Here is a 22222-nt window from a genome sequence, read left to right as displayed (position 1 = left end):
GTGTCATTATTCCTGAGCAGGCCTTTAAATCGCATTTCCCAGAAGGCTGTCACTCATTGAGGGTCTGCTGCACAGCGATTCCTAAGAAGAAATATCAGTTTTTACAGTAACCCCTCTAGTGCAATATTGATAGAAGGGGTGGTGTTTGTCCGCCATATTGTGCTCTGGAACCTGGTTTGTAATGATTGGGAAATATTAGTTATGGAGTTATGGATGTCTAAAGTGCAAAGAGAGAGGGAAAGGGAGAGAATGAGGGAGGGAGAGAGAGATGGTTTGGGAGTGAAGGGTGTGTTGACTGGTGGTGCTATGATTGTTAATCATTGAAAGTTGGGCTCCAGGGTGGTGCTGGGTTTCAGGTGTAACTCATATCTGATCTGTCAACTGAGAGGCTGAGTAGAACATTGCGTTAACGTTAAATGAATTGTAATAACAAGGCTTCTGACCAGATCATGTGAGTCTTTCTGAGATACGCCGGCCTAGCATTGTCTCCTGGATTTAAAGTAAAAATACTGTCAGCCTGTTATACTGAGGTTCTGTCTGATGTTGAATCACGCAATGAATCCCAGAATGTTTATCATTTGATGCGAGAAGGATTTCAGTTAGACTTTATTGTATTATTGCACAGCACACACAGCTCTGAAACAGATTCTATATTAATTGCCAGTTGAATAAAAAAGATAATTATTAATTAAACGAATTGAACTAATTGTCAACACACACACACTTTGTATCGCATTGCAATAGAAAATGAATAAAGAGAACAGTAAAACAAATAGGCACGGCACAGATTTACACACAGTGTTTCGCTGCTCATTGGCCTTGAGGAAGCAGAGAGCTCCTGCTGTATCACTTACTCATTCATTGTCCTTTTCTTCATCTCGCTCCAATACATTGTGGCGCAGAGAAATTTATTCACCCGTGCTCAGACTCGGCCTCTCAACATGTACAAAATATTAGGGAATGTTTAATTCATGTTCACAGCGCGGTGCGCCACCATTGCTGTGCGTGTCTGTCTGCTTCGGAGCAGAGGGTCCCGCAGGGTCCCGTCTCACTGTCCCCATCGCCGTCCCCTCGATCTGTGTCCCACTGACACGCCATGGTACGTAGATCTGTAGAAAACCCCTGAAAAGATCAACCTGAGTGAAGTAATCCCTCAACAGCCAGCTATCTATCTATCTATCTATCTATCTATCTATCTATCTTCAGTATCTCATTTATTTTCTTCCACAGATTTACCATTTACACCCACATTCCTACAGCAAAAACATATACAGATATATCTATCTATCTATCTATCTATCTATCTATCTATCTATCTATCTATATATAAAAAAAAAAATCTGCAATAAATAGGAAAGAGGACCAGTCATCTCAGGAACTAAATCATTAGGATTCAAAAGAGTTTCCGGCATTAGAAATACTGTGAGTAATACATTCAGTTAACTTATGAATTATACTGAAGCCTTTTGTGTGCACTTTCCTATTCTGACACTTGATACTGAACTGTTGATTATTAGAATGACAGTAGAGTAATATTTTGTGCCCTACTGTAATATTTTAAAAGGTTTTTTGTTTTGTTAATTGGTCTCTGGTAGAACTATTAAACACTATTACTATGAAAGCCCTTGCATCTGGACTTCCAGTCTCTTCAGCCCAAGCCTTGACACACAACACGTCCCCTCCCAGTAAATCACATTCAGATTACCTTTCTGTAATTGCAGGGTGTCATCTCTCCCGTCGAAGACATGTATTCCTTTACATGAACAACAATACATAATCCTTCATGTTTTTAAATGTTATAGACAGTGAGTTCAATTCATCCTCCCAGAAGTCGTGTTGGAATCAACTATATTTAACATCGGTGGAATAATGGGGTTTAGGAAATTGTCGGTTGGAATAAAACATTCAGAAGATGGAGAGTGTCAGAACTACTGGCAATGTCTATACTGTCCCTTTGCCTGATTGGCACATTTACAATTAAAAAGGAGTGCATAAACTATCCACTTATGTATATAGTTAAAGGCCGACCATTCCCTAGCGCAGTCGAACACTTTTGCCCAGTTTGTATGGGATATTGTGCTCGTATTAAATAAATGTAGCTGCATGTTTGGGGCTGGAATACTTAACCTGGAGAGACAAACAATACATTAATTTAAATGTTCACAAACGCCTGCTATTTCCTTTCTTGACAGAAGTCTCCTTAAAGTAAATCAGTGGCACACAAATGCACCGACAGCGCAGGCAATGAGATATACGCATCGTTCCCCAAACACAGCACCTCCACTGTCCTGTATGAGAGCCTCGAGAGTATATCTGGACAGTGTGTGGCACAGATGTTTCTAAAACCCTGCATCTCTGACCGTGTTCAGACTACAAGCACAACCACTGTTTCACGCTGTGGATAAAGGTATGTCTGCAGCAGATACCAGAACACAAACCCAGCCTGCATGCCAGTGACTACAATTAACACATACCTTACATTCTTTAAAACATATCAGATTGAAGACAAATGGGCGTGTTATATAACCAGCTGAAGCAATGTGTGATGCTGTATAATGTGATGTTCCTCAGAAGCCTGCAGTTTGCTTCTATTAGGCTTCAAACTTGTTTCCTGATGTTCAAAATATACTACAGTGATGGCATGAATGTGTTCAGATATTTAAAGAATATATGTCGGCCTATATGTGTGCACCTAAACAACCTGAGTTATAAAGGGCATCATATCTCTATAAACACACACACAAAGACACACATTTGATCAATTTAATAAAGGAGCTAATGCCCTGAAGCAGAGGAGATAATCGCTCTACCCATCTTAGCTAAGCCTTTTCTACAGTAAACTACAGCAGAGCAGCAATGCCGGAACAAACAACAGAAAGTGAAGGAGATTAATTGTCAGGTTTTTATTGAGCTGGCATTTTTAAACACACGCACACAGATCCTGTGTAAAAGGTTAGTCGTTCTCTCTCTCATATCACTGATCTCACGGTTGCGTTTCGGGGTTTTGTCTGAGCTTCTCTGGATATGTGGCAGAAAGCAGCTGCTCGCCATCAAATGAATTAAAACAAAATGTCACAAGAGATATTGGCTCTGGAGTCTGTGAGTGCAGCCGCGGAGAAGCCGCCGGAGGAGTCCGTGGCAGTCCAGTCTAGCCAGACAGGATGTGCTTAACAAAAGACGCGTAGTTGATGCAGCCATTGGCATCTTCCTGGCCAGCCATGAGCCGGTCCACCTCGTCCTCCGTCATCCTCTCTCCAAGCGTGGCGAGGACGTGGCGCAGCTCGGCGCCCATGATGGTGCCGTTGCCCTCCTTGTCGAAGACCCGCAGCCCCTCCACGAAGTCTTCGAAGTTGCCCTTGTCCTTGGACCGGGAGATGTGCTGCAGCATGGGCAGGAAAGTCTCGAAGTCCAACATCTTGCTGTGCATCTCCTCTGCCCGGGGTTTGCCCAGCACCTTCAGGACATCTGCGTTGGTCGGGTTCTGGCCCAGGGCCCGCATCACATCCCCGCACTGCGCGTAGCTGATCTTCATCTCCCCGGTCGGGGTGCGGTCGAACAGGGTGAATGCCTCCTTGAACTCCTCAATCTGGTCCACCGAGTACTCGATGGTGATGCTCTTCGGGTCGAATTCTGGCTCCTTGGGCACCACGGGCTCTGGCTCTGGCGCGGGGGCGGGCTTGGCCGGCTCCTTCTTCGGCTCGGGTTTCTTGGGTTCCGGCTTCTTGGGTTCGACCTTCTTGGGAGCCATGGCGCTGAGATGGGGGTCTGTGTACAGGGCAGGGCACAGATTCTGGCCTGCTCAACTTTGCCTTTTATACCATCTGCATCTCCACCAAGGGAGAGGGGAGGCTGGGCAGCCATGGCCAGCGCTGCGACAGACTATAAAAGGAAGAAACCTGAAATAGACCTGCCTGCCCCTCTCGGCACAATTGGCCATTGTTATCAGCTGCTATCACCTCGTTGACAGGGCCCTGGATGCCATTAACAACTTGCATGCATGCTAAATGAGCTTCACTTTTTATTTCAAACTGATACAGCAGACCTGAAAGAGGGGAAAACTCTATAGCTTGGACAGTTTATCACCAATGCCCTGTAACACTGCTTTTTTTTGTTTCCCCCTCTTCATCGTATTCCTCGTTCTTGTTGACTGAGCTGCATGTTTCTGTTGGTTTTGTTTGTCTGTAGAAAAAGCAGTTTGTTGCCATTGCATGAACTTAAAGGTGCAATTTCAGAAGAACAAACTCCATGAACAACTGACAGTGTACATATTACACACATTTACTGTGCTTACCTAGTGCACGGCTTTATATGCAATTTCCAGAAAACAATCGTCACAGCTCTCATTGCTTATCTTCCCTCTAAACCCCGTTTTAAACGCAATATGTTACTAATTTGAGAGTTGAATTGTGTGACTGGTGCTGCTTATAGCAAATAGCTTTTTAAACCATGTAATGATGCTGATTTTAAGCTGCAAATTGGTCAGAGTTTCCAGAGTCTTTGTGGAACAGAACAACAGCTGAAGCATCTCAGAAGAGCTAAATAAAGAAACAGAGAAGATACAGATTAAACTCTCACGGCTGCCTCCCCTTTAGTCCAGACGCGGTGCGGAAATCAGGGTCTGTGTTTGTGTGTGCAGCTCAAGTATTCAGCTTTTTAATATGTTATAATATATTTATTTTCTTCTTGAAAATGTAAAAAACAAACAAAGGTCACACTTTTGTTTTACTCAGGTTCATTTTAAGTCCAGTTTTTGAATGAAAATAAACGAGATGCTGAAGATAGATAGATAGATCTGAGAGCTCTTGAAATTGAAGCTGCAGGTCTGCTGGTGTTTTTGCAAATATGATGTCATCAACAAATCATAAATTTGTTCAAATATCCTCCGTTTAACTAGATCCCTTTTTCTTCCCAGCCAGAGTCTTGAACACTTCTTTAACAGTTACCGTGAATAGTTTTGGAGAGATTTTTTCGTCTTCACGCATGTCCGTGTCTCGGTGGAGTCAACACAGCCCAGGCACAGAGCTAACGCATATTCTCTGCATCTTTCCAAATATAGACATATATATAGTTGTCACAGCTTTTAATAATTCATGACCAAAGACTGCAACACTAAAGCCATCAGGCACAGAAGAGAGAGAAACTACAATTTCCATAGGAGGAAAGTAAATCACTGGGGGTCCATGGATTGATACCTTGCCTTCCCTCCAGGGAGCAAGTTAATCATGAGAGAAGTCACGATCGCATTCAAAACCTCTGTAACTACTGCACAACACACACCCTGCACTCTGAATATGAGACGATCCAGACAGATCTACGTCAAGATGTAACAAACACACAGACCATTTTTCCCCCTAGATAGTGCAGCCACTGGAGTCACACTGAGCTTGTTTACGAACCGACACAACACACAAACTCATTTCATGGAAAATGTGTCCCAGTGTTTCTATATACGCAGCACTGTAGCTGAACTATATCTGCATAAACCCCTTCCACGGCTTTATTAATTCAATGTATAGCATTAATGTCCTTCAGGGGGCCATTCATCTGCCAGCGGTGAAAACACCCCCAGGATCAGCCTCTGCCGGTGTCTGAATCCTCGAGACGGGCCCTGATGCCAGCCCTGCCGAGTCTGCCTCTCTGAGTGACTTCTCAGAGGTGGGAGAGGGTGGCCTCTCTCTCCAGCTGAACAGAAATTGATCCTGAAAGGGAGTCCGTACACTTTAATCCGTTAAGTCCCAAAGAACCCCTTTCTTGTGAGGCAGCCATGGGGAACAACTGGACCCGTATACTGTGATGTAATGTATCCCGGGTCCTGCTTAACGCAGCCATGATTTATGACTTCTCAGTTTGAGAGCTGACGTAAAACAGCGATCCTGACAATGACATCCTCAGTCAGAGACCGGCAGCACCGAGGAGATGAATATATACTGATAATCTGCACATGTATACAAAGAACACGCATGGGGGGAAGGATGATGCATCATTGGACACCTTTGATCAAGGCCCAATGACATTGAGAAGTTGGCAGGTGCAGATGTGTGGCAGACCTGTGGTCTGACACAAGATCTACCAAATGAAAACTGTTGCTTCAGACTAGCTGAGACATTCATGCTATAAACGAAGCAGTATATGTTTTTCAAGTCTGACATGAATATACATATATAATCTGGCTGTTTAACAATGTATCCTTGGAAAAACACCATAAACAAAAATGTAAACACTGTGTAGAGAAGCCGCCAAGAAAGCCAGTGATCGAGTAAAGATTAATCAAAAGCATCTCATACACCTCTGACCACTCAAAGAAGCAATATCATAAAATAAAACAGAGACCAACACAGCAGACTCACTCCTCGCCTCCCACTGCACTGACCACTGGCTCCTCGACAGCCGACTCCCTCCGTGAATTGATTACGTAATGAGAAAACACCCAATTTCCTTTACTCATTACTAAATCACCCACTGGGCACCGAGAGTATAAATATTGAATTGGATTAATATTCATGTGTTGAGGATTCTGCGAGTTTCCATCTATTTCTGCCAGGCATCCGCTTGTGTAGAGGTTAATAAAAGACAACGGATGACAACAGACAACTGGATGAACCAGTGATGAAACAGTGAACGTGTGCTGATGGAGGAGAGGAGGGGACGGTTCGAAGTGTGAGTTTCTCTTACCTTCAAATGGTCAGATTTCGAACGGAAATTTTTGAAACACATTAAATATCTGGGCGTGAGTGAAACCTTCAGCACCGCATCATCCGACCCAGAGAAACCCCACACTTAGATCCATTCCCCCTCTTCTGCCTGAATTACACCGTGAGCACGAGTTAAATTAAACCAGGCCTGATGTGAGGGTGAGACAAAGAAACTTACAGCTCAGCGCCGACAGCTTGTAATTGCACTGACATTTACTTTTCCCTATCAATTAATTCTAGTGGTTTGTTTCTAATGCCGGCTTTTCTGTGTTTCTGTTCCCGGAGAAACTCTTTATGGGTGTAAAGGTCGAGAACAATCGGGAAAACTGTAGGAGTCAGACATGCAAACATGCAGAAAAACAGAGCATAGGACCAACCTGACTCATTGTCAATACACCTCTGTTCGCAATCTATATCTTACACCTTCGAATGTACATACTGGCAAAGTGGCACCTCACAGTTAGTCTACACAATCAAGTGTGTAATGCAAACATAGTAACGACATCTGATACACGTACGAATGGGACCAAGGGGACCCGGGCAGGATCATATTGCGCTCGAGCGGACGCGCCATGCGCTGGTGCTCCGTGCTTCTTCATGCGTGCCCGCTGTGGACTGCTATTGTCCGTGTGGACTGCTGTTGTCCATGTGGACTGCTATTGTCCATGTGGACTGCTGTTGTCCATGTGTACCGTTGCTTCTGTGTCTGTTCTATGTCCTGTTTCGATGTGTATTAAATTCTTCTTTTTATGCAGCATAGAAAGCTTCAGAAATCAAAAGCCCAACAGCATTCAAACAAGACTCAAAATACATTGCTGTTTTGAGGGGGCGGGGGGTGGATGCTGGTGTCCACATGTGTGATTAAGGGGGTGGTCAAGTTCCAGAAAAAAAGAGAGTTTTTCCTGTAACATTTTGCATTAAAAGAGTGGCATGCTGCATTCAGGTCCTTAATTGACTAATTAACAAGTCTGCTCTATTTGAGAACTCAAGGACAGGGCTGATATGGGGAGGAATGCATGCTTATGCTTTATTTTTTTATTTCCATTACAGTATTTAACATATATGTTTAATAAATAAACATAAATATATATCTTATCTGTGCAGGTTTAATGTACTAGTACTACTAGTTCTTTCATTTAAAGTAAACAGATCAAGTTATCTTCTAAGTTTGAAGCAGTCACAGCATGGCGTTTTAAGATTTTATCTCTTACTTTGCTCTCTGACCTGGCCTCTGCCTGGTCTCTCTCTCACTCTTTCACTCTTTCACTCCTGCTCTCTTATTCAGAGGGCAAACGTGAACATTCGAGCTGCACAATTTAGTTCCATTGGCAACTAACACTTTAGCAGCCGAGAGAACGTGCACAAAACTGTGGCTTCGCTAAAATGAATTCAGCACATTTATTATCACAGACACCGTTAACAGCCAGTCGTTTGTGTGTGCATGTGCGTGTGCGTGTGTGTGTGTGCATGTGCGTTTGAGCGTGTGCGTGCGTGTGTGTGTGTCTGTGTGCGTGTGTGTGTGTCTGTGTGTGTGTTTGAGACAACCTGTGTGTCTGCATCTTTCACCCAGTCTCTCAGAGGATAATGGTGCCGGCTGTCAAAGCTTCTATTAAACAGACTAATTCCCACAGATAGGCATTGTGATAGCATCTGTGAAGTGCCTGATGTTTCAATATTTATTTTAATTATTTAAGCTGTGAATGTCAAATTAATAATTAAGCAAGGCCATTTATTATACTTGGGTTTATCTTGAGTAATTCTCACTTTCCCCAGAAGGTATGAACACAATTTCCTTGGTTAAAGTATCCTGATAAAACCTTACGGTGCGTTACAAAAGGCCGACTGTTAAAAGTTTGTTTTGAATCTGTCCTACATTAGTGGCTCCCACACCATCCATTCTTCATTGCAACGGCGAGAACATTAAAACCCACTTTAGACTTTAATGTCAGGAAACTCTGTTGTCAGGAGTTATCTGAGACATTACATGTCTTCCAGAAATATTGCCAAACATTTAAAAGATTCATTTGTGTGTGTGTGTATATATATATATATATATATATATATATATATATATGTATATGTATATATATGTATATGTATGTATGTATATGTATATATATATATATACACACACACATGTATGTGTATATATATATGTATATGTATATGTATGTATATGTATATATATATATATATATACAGACTGGTGACAAATTAAAGGAAAAACCTGAATAAATTAGTGGAGGAACATAACAAATGCAGACTCCTCCAGTCAGGTGTTCTACATGATACAATTAAGCGATTAACATCCAATCATGTTCTGAGGCATGTATACAAATGCTGAGCAGCCCAGTTGACCTCGATTTTGGATCAAGATGGCAAGAGGAAAGGATATAAGTGACTGTGAAACAGGGGACATTATTGGGGCACGAATGGCAGGAGCTTCAGTCACACAGATGCTCAACTGGCTCATGTTCTGGGCGAGTGCATGTGTGGGACACCAAGAGAACGGGACAGGCCTGACTGCTGGACCCCTACAGTTAGGGGGTCCAGAGGCTCTGTTATACTGTGGGGGGCATTTTCCTGGCATGGTTTGAGTCCATTTGTCCCCTTAGAGGGAAGGGTAACTGCAAATCATGACAAAGTTATTCTGAGTGATCACCTTTATCCACATTTCTATCCTTATGGGAGTGTCTCTTCCAGGATGACAATGCCCATCCACAGGGCACAAGGGTCACTGAATGGTGTGATGAGGATGAAAATGATGTGAATCATGTGCTATGGCCTTCAGTCACCAGATCTCAACCCAGTTGTACACCTATGGGAGATTGTGGACCGACGTGTTAGACAGCGCTCTCCACCACAATCATCATTCCCCAAATGAGGGAATATCTTTTGGAAGAATGGTGTTCATCCCTCCAGTAGAGTCCAGAGACTCGTACAATCTGTGCCAAGAGCATTGAAGCTGTTCTGGGGCTCGTGGTGCCCAACACCTTACGTCTGAATATAATATTATATTGTAGTATATTGTATATATAAAAAAGACCTAGAAGAAGACCATATAAAAGATGGGAGGATGAAACAAACGTTGCAGTCATGAAGTTGACAAGAATCGAGGCAAGTGGAAACCTCTTGGATCAATATGGGCTGATTGTGATGGTGGTGATATAGTGTGTTTGTATACATAAGGGTTAGTTACAGTAAACAGGAAGTGAAACACATTTCTGAGGCCAGTATTATTCCTCGTTCTCATATTAACATCTGAGACACTAAATAAGTCATCGTCAACATGCTGTTGAGCAGGTTCTCTCACTCGGTCGTTCTGGTGTGCTGTGAGATGTCATGCTGTGTCTCCTCCATAATGCATGCAGCTCATGAACGACAAAGTTTACAATTCCTCTGGACGTAGCTGGGGGAAATAAAACTAAATAAAGTAGTGCTCCTCTACGACCAGCATTTACTACACAGACACGTAGTAATGAAAGCCTCAAATCCATCTCCTCATGTTTAATTTGAGACTACAAATAGCCTCCGTTAATACGCTTTGTGTTTCCCAGCTCCACAACGGAGTGACCGCTGTTGGTACAGTTTCACACCGAGCTTTTTAATGGCCATGAATGTCTCCTAAAACCGATCCCATAAAGCGAAAAGTGCCTTGATTAACTGTGGGACCATTATAGCAAACACTTTAAAGACTAACATATTGCATTAATCCACAGCTATCTTATTAGCCAAGCTGGACTGTAACTCAGCTTCTCCACTGCGCTGTACAGCACAGAGTTTGTGATATAACAAGCTCACTTAAAAAGCCCAATTCAGAGTGTCACTCACTGTACTGGGTACCATCTCAGTTTGTTGAGAAGCTGTACAAAACTAAGCATGGAAGCATTTCAGCGTAATTGATAGCAAGGTGCCACTGTCTCTCCACGGGTATCCTGACCTTCACAGGCTGTTTACTTGGAAACATAGTCTATTTTAAGGGGAACGGCATTTCCATTTCCATAAATATTAATATTCTGTGAAAATGGTAATGTTGCATTACAAGTTAACAGAGCCTTGTTTTGAGGGGAGGAAATGTTAATGATGTGGTGACGCAGAACGCTTCTTTATTTTCCTCTGCCGGAGTCAAGCTGCACTTCTTCTACACAAAACCAAGAAACCGGCCAGATCTCAAATCCATGATCAGTCCAAGTTCAGAAACGGAGATCGGTGACTGAGGTCTGGCCCTGGTTTAGGCTCTGGGATCACCTCCCTGGTGCAGCAGCAGATATTGGCTCTGTGTCCTTCCTCCTCACCAGGGCAGCCGGAGGCGAAAGAGGATGGTCATGCAATGTTGGGCCATCTGGAAGCTTTAGAGGCCAAATACATCCTCCTGGTCCTGCAGGTGGCCGAGATGCTGTTGAATGCTCCTCCTGGTCTCCTGGTGGTAGCAGGTCCTCTCTCCCTGGCTCTGGGACCAGTGATGGACACTCTCTCTCCCAGTGTGTGAGGGCCCAGTGTCGACAGTGTCATGGAGAAGAAGGGATGTGTTTCCATGGCCTCTATCTGCTCCTGCTCCCATTCCCAGTTTCACTTAATGTGAGTGGTGCCAGTTCCAAAAGATGTGCATTTATATTAGTTTCATTAATAGTCAGATTGAAGGGGGTTGGTTGTTTAATGTAACTAAAATAAATGTGTTGTTTTTTGTAATGATATCTCTGGCTCTAACCCTTCCGTGTGTGATTCATGAGTGAGTAGGGTGTGTGACGGGGCTCTTATTGTATAAAGGCCAACAATGTCCAACAAACGCCAACAAACGCCAACAGCCAGCAGTGGTTGAGTTCTGTTGGGCTGGTGTGAGATGCCAGTTGGAGTTTGCTTGTGTTTGTTTGCGTTGGTTGCTCAATCTGCGTTTGTTGGCGTTGTGTTATGTTTGACAGTGTGCTATAGTTCTCCAATAAACTCCAACACACTATGGTGTAGCGCCCCCTGTTTCCATAACACGGAAACCAATGCGGGGCCATTATTATCGAAACTATTTTTAAGTCAAGTCAATTTCTAGAGTTTATTTTATGAAAAGATGGCAGAATTGTGGAGTTTGGAAAGAGAAGAAGTGCTCGTGGACTGTTGGGAGGAGAAGCCGGATCTCTACAACTTAGGAGTAGCAATGTACACCAATAGAGATAGAAGAGGGAACGCTATACCTCTATTATCTATATTGAAATGGCCTTCGGGACTTCAGGTGGGTGACTAACATTAGCGATGTAATCTACAATAATTTATTTATTTTTCAATAACAATAACGTTACAATATTAACCGATATCGTATGTATCTTATCCATAACTTCAGTTGAACGGTGGTAGTGGATTTGAACTTTATAGCTAACGTTACTCCATTCAGTTTGGAGATGTTTGCCGGTAGGTGTCAAGCCTCCTGAAAACTATGTTGCAGTTAATGTTATACAGCTTTCTGGCTAACTTTAGCTACTTAGTAACAGTGAAGCTAAATAGCCAGAGAGCCGTCGACCAGTTACAGCCCTAGGGAGTCAATTCAGTCACTGTTAAACGCCTTGTAATGAACAGTCACCATCTGAGACAGGTTGTGAAATAGTTTGGAGGCAAATTGAGCAAAGGTTTGAATGCTGGAGTTCATGTCATAAATGTAGGGAAGCTCCCTGTCGAACACGTCATGACGGCCAGGGCTTTCCCCACACGCTTTTCTTTTTCAATCTTCTTCACCTTTGAATGCGGGTGACAACCCTTAAACTTCACAACAGCAGGAGTATCTGCAGTGTGTGCAAAAGATCGTCTGTTTCCAAAAAACCATTCGTTGCTGCAGAAGCAAGAGCAAAGCAAAGACCAGCTGTGTGCTGCAGATTGTTGGGGCCGAGTGAACATGAGAGTTATTCTTCCAAACATTCCAAACCTAACAGCCAACAAGAGAATGTTGGTGTGTGTGTTTGTGTGTGTTGGTGTGTGTTTGTGTGTGCTGGTGTGTGCTGGTGTGTGCTGGTGTGTGCTGGTGTGTGCTGGTGTGTGTTTGTGTGTGTTGGTGTGTGTTGGTGTGTGCTGGTGTGTGTTGGTGTGTGTTGGTGTGTGCTGGTGTGTGTTTGTGTGTGTTGGTGTGTGCTGGTGTGTGTTGGTGTGTGCTGGTGTGTGTTGGTGTGTGCTGGTGTGTGTTGGTGTGCTTGTGTATGTTGGTGTGTGCTGGTGTGTGTTGGTGTGCTTGTGTGTGTTGGTGTGTGTTGGTGTGTGCTGGTGTGTGATGGTGTGTGTTGGTGTGTGTTGGGGTGTGTTGGTGTGTGCTGGTGTGTGTTGGTGTGTGCTGGTGTGTTGGTGTGTGTTTGTGTGTGCTGGTGTGTGTTGGTGTGTGTTGCTGTGTGCTGGTGTGTGTTGGTGTGTGTTGGTCTGTGCTGGGGTGTGCTGGTGTGTGTTCCTGTGTGCTGGTGTGTGTTGGCGTGTGCTGGTGTGTGTTGGCGTGTGTTGGAGTATGTTGGTGTGTGTTGGTGTGTGCTGGTGTGTGTTGGAGTGTGTTGGTTTGTGTTGGTGTGTGTTGGTGTGTGCTGGCGTGTGTTGGCATGTGTTGGTGTGTGCTGGTGTGTGTTTGTGTGTGTTGGTGTGTGTTGGTGTGTGTTTGTGTGTGTTTGTGTGTGCTGGTGTGTGCTGGTGTGTGTTGGTGTGTGCTGGTGTGTGCTGGTGTGTGTTTGTGTGTGCTGGTGTGTGCTGGTGTGTGTTGGTGTGTGTTTGTGTGTGCTGGTGTGTGTTGGTGTGTGCTGGTGTGTGTTGGTGTGTGCTGGTGTGTGTTGGTGTGCTTGTGTATGTTGGTGTGTGCTGGTGTGTGTTGGTGTGCTTGTGTGTGTTGGTGTGTGTTGGTGTGTGCTGGTGTGTGATGGTGTGTGTTGGTGTGTGTTGGGGTGTGTTGGGGTGTGTTGGTGTGTGCTGGTGTGTGTTGGTGTGTGCTGGTGTGTTGGTGTGTGTTTGTGTGTGCTGGTGTGTGTTGGTGTGTGTTGCTGTGTGCTGGTGTGTGTTGGTGTGTGTTGGTCTGTGCTGGGGTGTGCTGGTGTGTGTTCCTGTGTGCTGGTGTGTGTTGGCGTGTGCTGGTGTGTGTTGGCGTGTGTTGGAGTATGTTGGTGTGTGTTGGTGTGTGCTGGTGTGTGTTGGAGTGTGTTGGTTTGTGTTGGTGTGTGTTGGTGTGTGTTGGCGTGTGTTGGTGTGTGTTGGGGCCGTGTGTGTGGGCCTTAAGAGATGTTATGAATCGTGGTTGTGGAGTTGACATCTCTTATACAATAGAAACACCCTTCACATGACCTATTGACTTATACAGTCAGCAACAGCGCTTGTGTGAAAGTGGGCAAGAAAAGAACAGCAACACACTGCGATTGTGCGCCCCCTGTGTGAGCCACACACGTCCAGCTCGCTTGTGAGCGCTGTCTGCCCGAGCTCTTAAGCCACGAGATAAGCATGGCAGGGGGGCCAATGTCTGGGCTTTCCTTGCGCCAGCTGAGGGCTCAGGAGCAGCTGTGGTGTTTGTCAGGATCTGGCCGAATGTAAACAGTCCTGGCTACGGGGCTGACATTTCGGAGCTGTGATAACAGAGTCACGATCTAATAAAAGGCCAGACGCATTCCTGAGATGGGACAGAGAGGGACTGGGGTGGGGAGACATCCTGCGTTGTCTAGGCCCGTCTTTGATGTTTTCCTTAGTGGGTCAGGCATGCCTCCTGATTTAACTCAAGGCTGTGTGGGCTATTGTTTAAACACAAGGTCTAGGTATGAAGAATAGAAACCAAATCAACTGCTTAGTCTCAGAAAATCTACTGAGCACTGCAGATTAAAACACGCTTTTGTTTCCCGTACATCTTACTACTGATGAGCATGTTTATTCCATGCAGATTAATTTAAGTTAGTGTGCCTTTTAAATAACATAACATTATAGTTACACTTTCAAGCAGTTTTCAATCGACACCAATATTATCGATCTCCTCTGCAAATCCCCACCTTGATTTTATGCGGCAGCCTTTCAAAACATTGGTTTAGCACTGAAGTGAGACGCAATGAATCTCGAAGTCTCCTAACAGTCATAAGGTCTGATTCTATAGGTGGTGATATCTGCACCAAATATTGACTTTATTGATTTTCCTCTCCAAAAACCATCTCCCCCCCGGACCTAATCATCGCTGTCAATGTGATTGTATGGAACCATTTGCTTGTGATTGACTGGAGCAGTAAACGGGCAGGACTGACAGACTCGCCAATAGTAAGAAAAATATCAGCACCGCGACCGCAGCGATAATGGCAGCACGGCGAGAGCGATCTGTCAGGGAAATGTCAACTTAAATTTGATTTCTGCTTCACTTACAGGGGGAAAGTATAGCTGAAACAAGTGTTCAGACTGTCGGACCATTTTTCAACGTCTCCCAGTAAACATAAAAAATAAGCAATAATTTACAAACACGAGAGTGACTTTTTTTTTCCAGTCCGATAACCTTAAGGTAAAATAATAACACATCGCCCACTGCGTGAGAATATAACCTGACTTGGGCCTGAATGATTCATCGGGCTCCGCTTCACGGTTTTGCTCATAATTGGCGTCCGGTAAGAGCGCTTATTGAATTGAAAGATCAAGCTGACTATTGATCGGTTCAGAGATTCTGATCGCTACGGTTGATGATTGTTTGTTTGTTTTTTGTATCCATATTTGATTTCTAAGCCCCTGCGCTGGTTAACTAAAACACACACATAAAAAAACACACCCAGATTTTCGGGATCCTAGTTCCTTTGTTTTGTTCTTTGATTGTTTGTTGGGGTTAAACTGGGTCAGTTGAGGAAATAATGAGACCTGTTTGCTTAAAACTGAAATGACAACGCCAAGTCCCTCGAGAAGCAAACTTGTGTGTTTTAGTGTACACGTAAACGATGCACATCTCAGACGTTTTGCTTTTAATTAGACGTGTGAACTTTGAGATTCGCTCATTTCCCTGCCCGTCCTGTTCTCAGAACTAAAGGCTAATGGCTCAAAATGGCACCTGAAGTAAAATCCCTGCAGAAAGGTCAGGCCTGTGTTAACAGACACAAAAAGCCAAGTAGCATTTTATCATGATAGCAGTAATGTGAAGAAACCAGCGTTTGTTTTTAGCACCTGATGTCTGTTATTTCCCCCGCCAGGGAGGCATTAGGTGTGAGATGGTTCTACTTTACGACACCGAGGGTGTATTAACTCACAGTCCATCAGCGTTTTTACAGCCTGGATCCCAGTCAACTGAGAGGACTGGGATTTCACAGCGCCTGCCAATGGCCATGGCATCTACAGGGGATGAGACAACCTGACATACCTACAGCACAGATAACCTGCTCTGTTCTGGGGGTATGTCAGGTTGTACATAAATATATATCGAAGATGAAATAATAAACGTGGAAAAGAGCAGCCGTAAACTGACACAAGTGGAGGCATCTTGGGGAGCCTTCATTCATCAGTGGATTGATCTGGGCTGATAGTGATAGTGATATGTGTAGGCCTATCTATCTACCTATCTATCTATCTATCTATCTATCTATCTATCTATCTATCTATCTATCTAACACAAAGTTTGTGTTAGTGTATTTCATTTTTTCTCCTGTTTATGCCACTATGAGGTAACACAGAGGATTTACAGATCAGACACCTTTTCTCCAACGTCTAATTAAAGCAGGACCTGCAACAGCTGTTTTTTTGTATAGAATCGTTTTTGGGCCCTGGAAGGATCTGACTTCTGCCCCGGCGCTCCTGGCTCTGATCTCTCAGTGACTTCTGAATGAGTTTTCCCTGCTGGGTTGTGGATTCCCGGTGAAACGTGCCAAGCGAATCACTTACACTTGAGTTGTGTGGAATCGCTGCACTGTAGCCGAGGGCGGTGTTATCTCAGGCTCCCAGGTACTGGAACCCGGTGTCGTCAGCAGGATCGGTGTGAAGTTGTGCAGCCTGTTTTATTTCCCCCTCTAGTTCTCGGTGTGTAGGATGGCTGAGCAGTGTTTGACCTCTCCACTGCCGGCTGCAGGGGAGTGCGGGGTTGGCAGAACCAGGGGCTCGTCTGATAGGGTGAGAGGCTTGTCCTGGGCCGGGCTTTAGGTCGCTGCTCCGGGGTGGCGAATCTAGGCTAGACACTTTCTTACGCTTTATAAAGCATGGTGTTAAACAATTGTGTGAGCTTTTTACTGTACATTAAATTTTCTGTACTGCTACACTGCCAATTCAGCGCACCTGCCCCCCTATCGGACCGTGGCTGGTTCTGTTTAATTACCGGGTGGCTGTAACCCCTCAGAGCGGCCCTGTCGGCTGAGCTCGGGGGGGCTGCTAACGGCAGGCAGCGAGAAGTTCAGCCCCCTGTCGGCCCCTGTGGGGGGGCAGCCGAGACATTGCTCCGGCCCGGGCCCCTGCGGGAGGAATGAGTCACTGCCTCTTTTGCACAAGGGAAGCAATCCATATACACTTTAATTTATCCCTGCTCTCGCTGCAATAAAGCCAGCTGAGCGTGCTGTGCCCTCCGGTAGAGACCGGCTATTTCTCTCAGCACTGGCAGAGAACTTGACATGGCAGCGAATGTGTTCGTCCTGGAGGGGTGTCTGCTGGAGAAACAACACCAGGTGGAGCAGTGTGTCCTGTTCAGAGGGGGTAAACTACTGAACCATTGAAGCCTTTAACAATCCTGTTGCTCCTTTTGCTTTGTGTAATACATATTTTCAGTGAACACCTCAATCTCTGCCTCCTTTCAGTTGGCATTTAGTTTGGGTTGCCTTTGATTATTGTATTGTGTCCTTATTCATGCCTCCCATCTTGAGTGATGAAGTCTAATAAAACCATTGCACTGCCGTCTCTTCCTTAACTGGGGGAAATACTGGGGAAATCCTAATAAAATATTGTTTTTAGATTTGCCCAGGTATAATTTCTGCCCACACCTTATACACTGAAAGCAACTAGTTACAATTCCTGTAAATGGCATTAATCGTGCAGGGAGATGAGGGGGAGGCAGAACAGGCAGAACAAATTATGTGTAGAGGTTTGTTTGAGATGCTAGCATCAGCACAAAAATGACATTCCCTCTATTCTGCTTTGTGCCCAGTAAATAGCCCATTTAAAGGGCACTCGCACCACAATCATTTAGACCGAGCTTCCCAGAACAAAAATAGCTGACAAGCTCTGAGAAATCTAACCGGTAAATGTCACATTTAAAATTAAGACACCCAGAAAAAGACATTGTGGTGCTGCTTATTTTATCTGTATCATTGATCGCTAACGGTATTCTAAAAATTTACAGATTCACAGAACAAAATCCGCCGTTCAATTATTTTGTGTTTATTTGTGTGTTTTGGGCTTTTGTGGCCGTCGTTGTGGCCTGAACTGTAAATACACAAGATGTATATTTGTGTATTTACAGTTCAGGTCTTATGTATGTGAGTAATTCCTAGTCAGACCAATTAAGTTAGTCTGTGTTTGTTGGGAACAAAAGTCAAATTGTAATGCACCCGTCCAGGATTTGGGTTTTGGACCCTTGCTCTGATTGCACTTTGACAGTTGAGTCTGGAGTAGTTGGTGCAAAGGCTCAACACTATGAAAATCACACAACCACACAAAAGAGAAGCCCTTTTCTTACCGACAGCTGCATCTGATTACTTGATTTTGCAGCTCGTTTTCTGGGAGCGGCTCAGAAAGACCCCGACGGCGCTGAATAACACTTCAGAATTGAAGAACAGCTGAGAGCATTTGTATTGGGAAATCAACACTCAGTAGGAAGCGATGATGGAAACTTCACCTTGCAAAGAGATGAAAGGAATTCTTCACACATCCTGGCAGCCCTGTTCTCAGGATCTGTTTGTTTCCCTCGCCGGCTTTCAGAAATCCTCTAAAATAGATTGTAATTTTCACTTGATTGCATAACTGCAATAACCTGTCAGCTACAAAGTAAAATCAATGCAGACAAAATTGATAGTAATCCCGTGTTGGAATAATCAAACGATCACATCAGGTGCTGTGCTGTGAATGTACACGGCACGCTACATATTACATGTTGCAAATGTCAGACATACTTTTGATTGGAGAATGCGATTTCTCTAAAACACATTGCACAGATACTTTACCCCTCTCTTGTGCTAGTTCAAATATATATACAGAAGTCTCTTAACAATATGACTTCATATGAAGGTTTAAATCAATAAATATAAAATAAACAAAGGCCCACCAGGCAGACCGGTTTAACACAAAGCAGATCTATGAAGACTGCAGGCCAGTGATCGCGCGCCTCTTGAACAACAGCAGAGCCGATTCAGAATCGCGTCCGTTTGGCTCCTACAGAAAACAGCGCAGGGATAAATCTCACAGATTATCCTCCCCTGGTGTCCCAGCCCCCCGGACCCCTGAAGAGCCTTTGTCGTGGAAAGCTCTGCATCCGTGGTGCTTTGAAGTGCTGTTTATTTTCCAAGAGGCAGGTGACTAATTGCTCAGGGTTTCATGCAGCGTAAGAGTCCTGTAATTATTAGGAGCAGCGAGGCAGTTGGCGGGGCTGTGGAAAACAGGACGGATGCTGCGCTCACATGTTCAGGGAGTCCCACGGCTGGAGAAAACGGAGCTGGTCGAGCCCACAGCGCTCTGATCGGGCCCACTGCTGAGCGAGAGCATGCATCAGAGTGCAGGCCACAAGTGGGATGAAAAAGCAGGACAGTGCAAGTTTAACCTCATTTCTGCACTACAATGTTATATTCCCAGTGTGGATACAAGCCATTGTGTATGTAAGCGCGATCCTCACATGGCAAAATGATCCATTTAAGTCTTATAAATATTTATATTGCAGTCCTTTCAGTTGACTCTTTTGCAGAAGGTCTTATGAAAGGCGAATGTTAGGAAAGGAGCTTCACACAGATGTCACTGTCCCTTCGATGAAATCTGGTCCAGCAGCTTTAAGGACAAGGCATGTTTGTGATCAGCCAGCAGGTTTTGTGTTGGAGTCAAATGAGTGCAGTGGCCCTCCGCTAAACCCTTCTTCAGTGTCCTCCATCACACACTGCAGGCTGCAAATCAGATACTAGCAGAAGATGATTCTTAGAGACTTCTCGAGGTGCCTGCCTAGTCTTCTCAATCAAACCCAGTGCATTATATGTTGGCGATTTAAAGATAGACATGGGAAACAAGCACATAATTATGAAAGACTTGAAGTGCCACCAGAAAGCAACTCAAAGTACATAAGAACATAAGAACAGTAGAACTGCATGTGCTACAGTGTGTTTGTGATTTTATTAGCGATATTAATACCTTGCTTTCACACACACCTAGAGAGAGATCATCCTGAAGTTTTGTGTGGAATGAGGTAGTTTTAACAGGAAGAAAAGAACATAAGAGTGTGTCCAGTCAAGAGGAGGCCATTCGCCCCATCGTGCTCGTTAGGTGTCCATTAATAACTAAGTGATCCAAGGATCCTATCCAGTCTGTTTTTGAATGTACCCAAATTGTCTCTTCAGTCACATCGCTGGGGAGTTTGTTCAGATTGTGACGCCTCTCTGTGTGAAGAAGTGTCTCCTGTTTTCTGTCTTGAATGCCTTGAAGCCCAATTTCCATTTGTGTCCCGGGTGCGTGTGTCCCTACTGATCTGGAAAAGCTCCTCTGGTTTGATGTGGTCGATGCCTTTCATGATTTTGAAGACTTGGATCAAGTCCCCACGTAGTCTCCTCTGTTCCAGGGTGAAAAGGTTCAGTTCCTCAGTCTCTCAGTAGGACATTCCCTTCAGACCTGGAATAAGTCTGGTTGCTCTCCTCTAAACTGCCTCTAGAGCAGCGATATCTTTCTTGAAGTGTGGAGCCCAGAACTGTCCACAGTATCCAGATGAGCTCTAACTAGCGCATTGTACAGTCTGAACATTACTGCCCTTCAGCTGAAACATCTTCAGCTAAAACCATAAGAGCTCTACACTTCACAATATCATAGTAAAGACACACACACATGTCCAACCTAATCGAATTCTGAACAAAGAAAGTCTATGGCACAACAGAACAAACAGATGTTGAGAGCCGAGTGCCCGACTCCCTTGACTCTCGCCCCAGAGAAACACAGATACTCTGTTACATTTCATTCAGAAAACATTTTAATCCAAATCGATAGTATTTTTCCGATTCTTCCTCGGCTGCATTTGAATACGATTCCCAGCCGATGCCAGGGTGTTGACCTCCCCTGTACAGCGCTGTGACTCTGCAGCTAAACAATCACAAACAAAGTGGAAGAAATAAATTAAACTTCCTGAAGGCATCTCGGTTGTAGCACATTATAATTGGAGCCGAGCCACCAAGGCTAAACTCTGGCAAAGGTGGAGGTTAAGGAAACTAAAATAAGGAATTATGCAGTTTTTTTGGTTTTTTTAACAGCACCTCAAACTATCAATGTCGCGGGCGGATACACAGTTAGGGAGTGTTTGTGGAGGCAGAGAGGCAGAGGAAATTGAATTCCAGGATAATGAATGATCCGTCCTTCCAAATTTATCAAGGAAATCATTTCTTATGTAACAGAAGTGACCTGGTGAACCATATATTACTCTGGGAGTTAAATGCCACTCATTTCAGTAGTTTCTGAACTCGGCTCAGATCCAATTTAGACACCACTCCCCCACACACACGCGCACACACACAAAAAGGAGATCTTACTCTAACTAGTGCATTGTACAGTCTGAACATCACTGCCCCTGTTCTCAATTCTACACTTTTGACAATATACCCTAGCATTGTGTTTGTCTTTTTTTATTGCTTCCCCACATTGTTTGGATGGAGAAAATGAGGAGTCCACATAGACTCCTAGGTCTTTCTCATGCGATACTTCATCTAGTTCTATTGCTCCCATAGTGTAATTATAGTGGACAATTTTGTTACCTGCATGTAATACCTTGCACTTGTCCATATTGAATTTCAGTTGCCAGGTGTCGGCCTACAACTGAATATTATCTAATGTTAATATTAGCTTATCTGTGCTGCCGAGATTGTATCTGCTGAGCCACCTATTTTAGTATCATCTGCAAATTTGACAAGTTTGCTAACAATCCCAGAGTCCAGATCATTAATATAGAATAGAAAAAGCACTGGCTCTAATACTGGTATCGGGGTCAAGCAGATTTTAATCCTATTCAGTATTATGTTTATGTAATCAGTACAATCATCCAGAGAAAATTCTCAATGGTTTCCATCCATGAGTGTCAACAAATTGCAGGGGATGCACATTAATTTTGAGCCAGTCAAACACAATAGTATGCAATTAGATCAAACAATGTTCTGATGTGGATTTATTTGTGGTAACTGTTCTTTAATATGACAGAATTTAAGCAAATGCAAATGATAACTCTGTCCAGGAAACGTTGCTGTGACTTTTCTATGGGGCTGGTAATTCTCTGTTGTTATTTTCTTGCCACTGCCAAGTCACTGGCTGGTTGTCGTGCCCCCCATGTCTGGCAGTGTTTAATTTATCTTCCCACGAGTGTCCTTGGGAGCTCTTCTAACGACAAACTGTTACCCTTCTTTATTTTTCTAGGAGAGACTTTACAGAAGTTA

At 44.1% G+C, this 22222-nt stretch overlaps 1 protein-coding gene across 1 annotated transcript; it reads right to left on the bottom strand.

Annotated features, from left to right (window-relative positions):
- Positions 1–2888: 2888 nt before the first annotated feature.
- On the bottom strand, positions 2889–3799 carry LOC136758352 (myosin light chain 4). The gene has a single exon (XM_066712612.1). It carries the CDS (start codon positions 3746–3748, stop codon positions 3149–3151), a length of 600 nt encoding a protein of 199 aa, XP_066568709.1. The 5' UTR covers positions 3749–3799; the 3' UTR covers positions 2889–3148.
- Positions 3800–22222: the final 18423 nt, after the last annotated feature.

This window comes from Amia ocellicauda, chromosome 9 (genome assembly GCF_036373705.1).
Source record: "Amia ocellicauda isolate fAmiCal2 chromosome 9, fAmiCal2.hap1, whole genome shotgun sequence".
Lineage (NCBI taxonomy): Eukaryota > Metazoa > Chordata > Actinopteri > Amiiformes > Amiidae > Amia > Amia ocellicauda.
The sequence above is the reverse complement of the archived record's forward strand: the minus strand, read 5'-3'. Positions and strand labels throughout refer to the sequence as shown.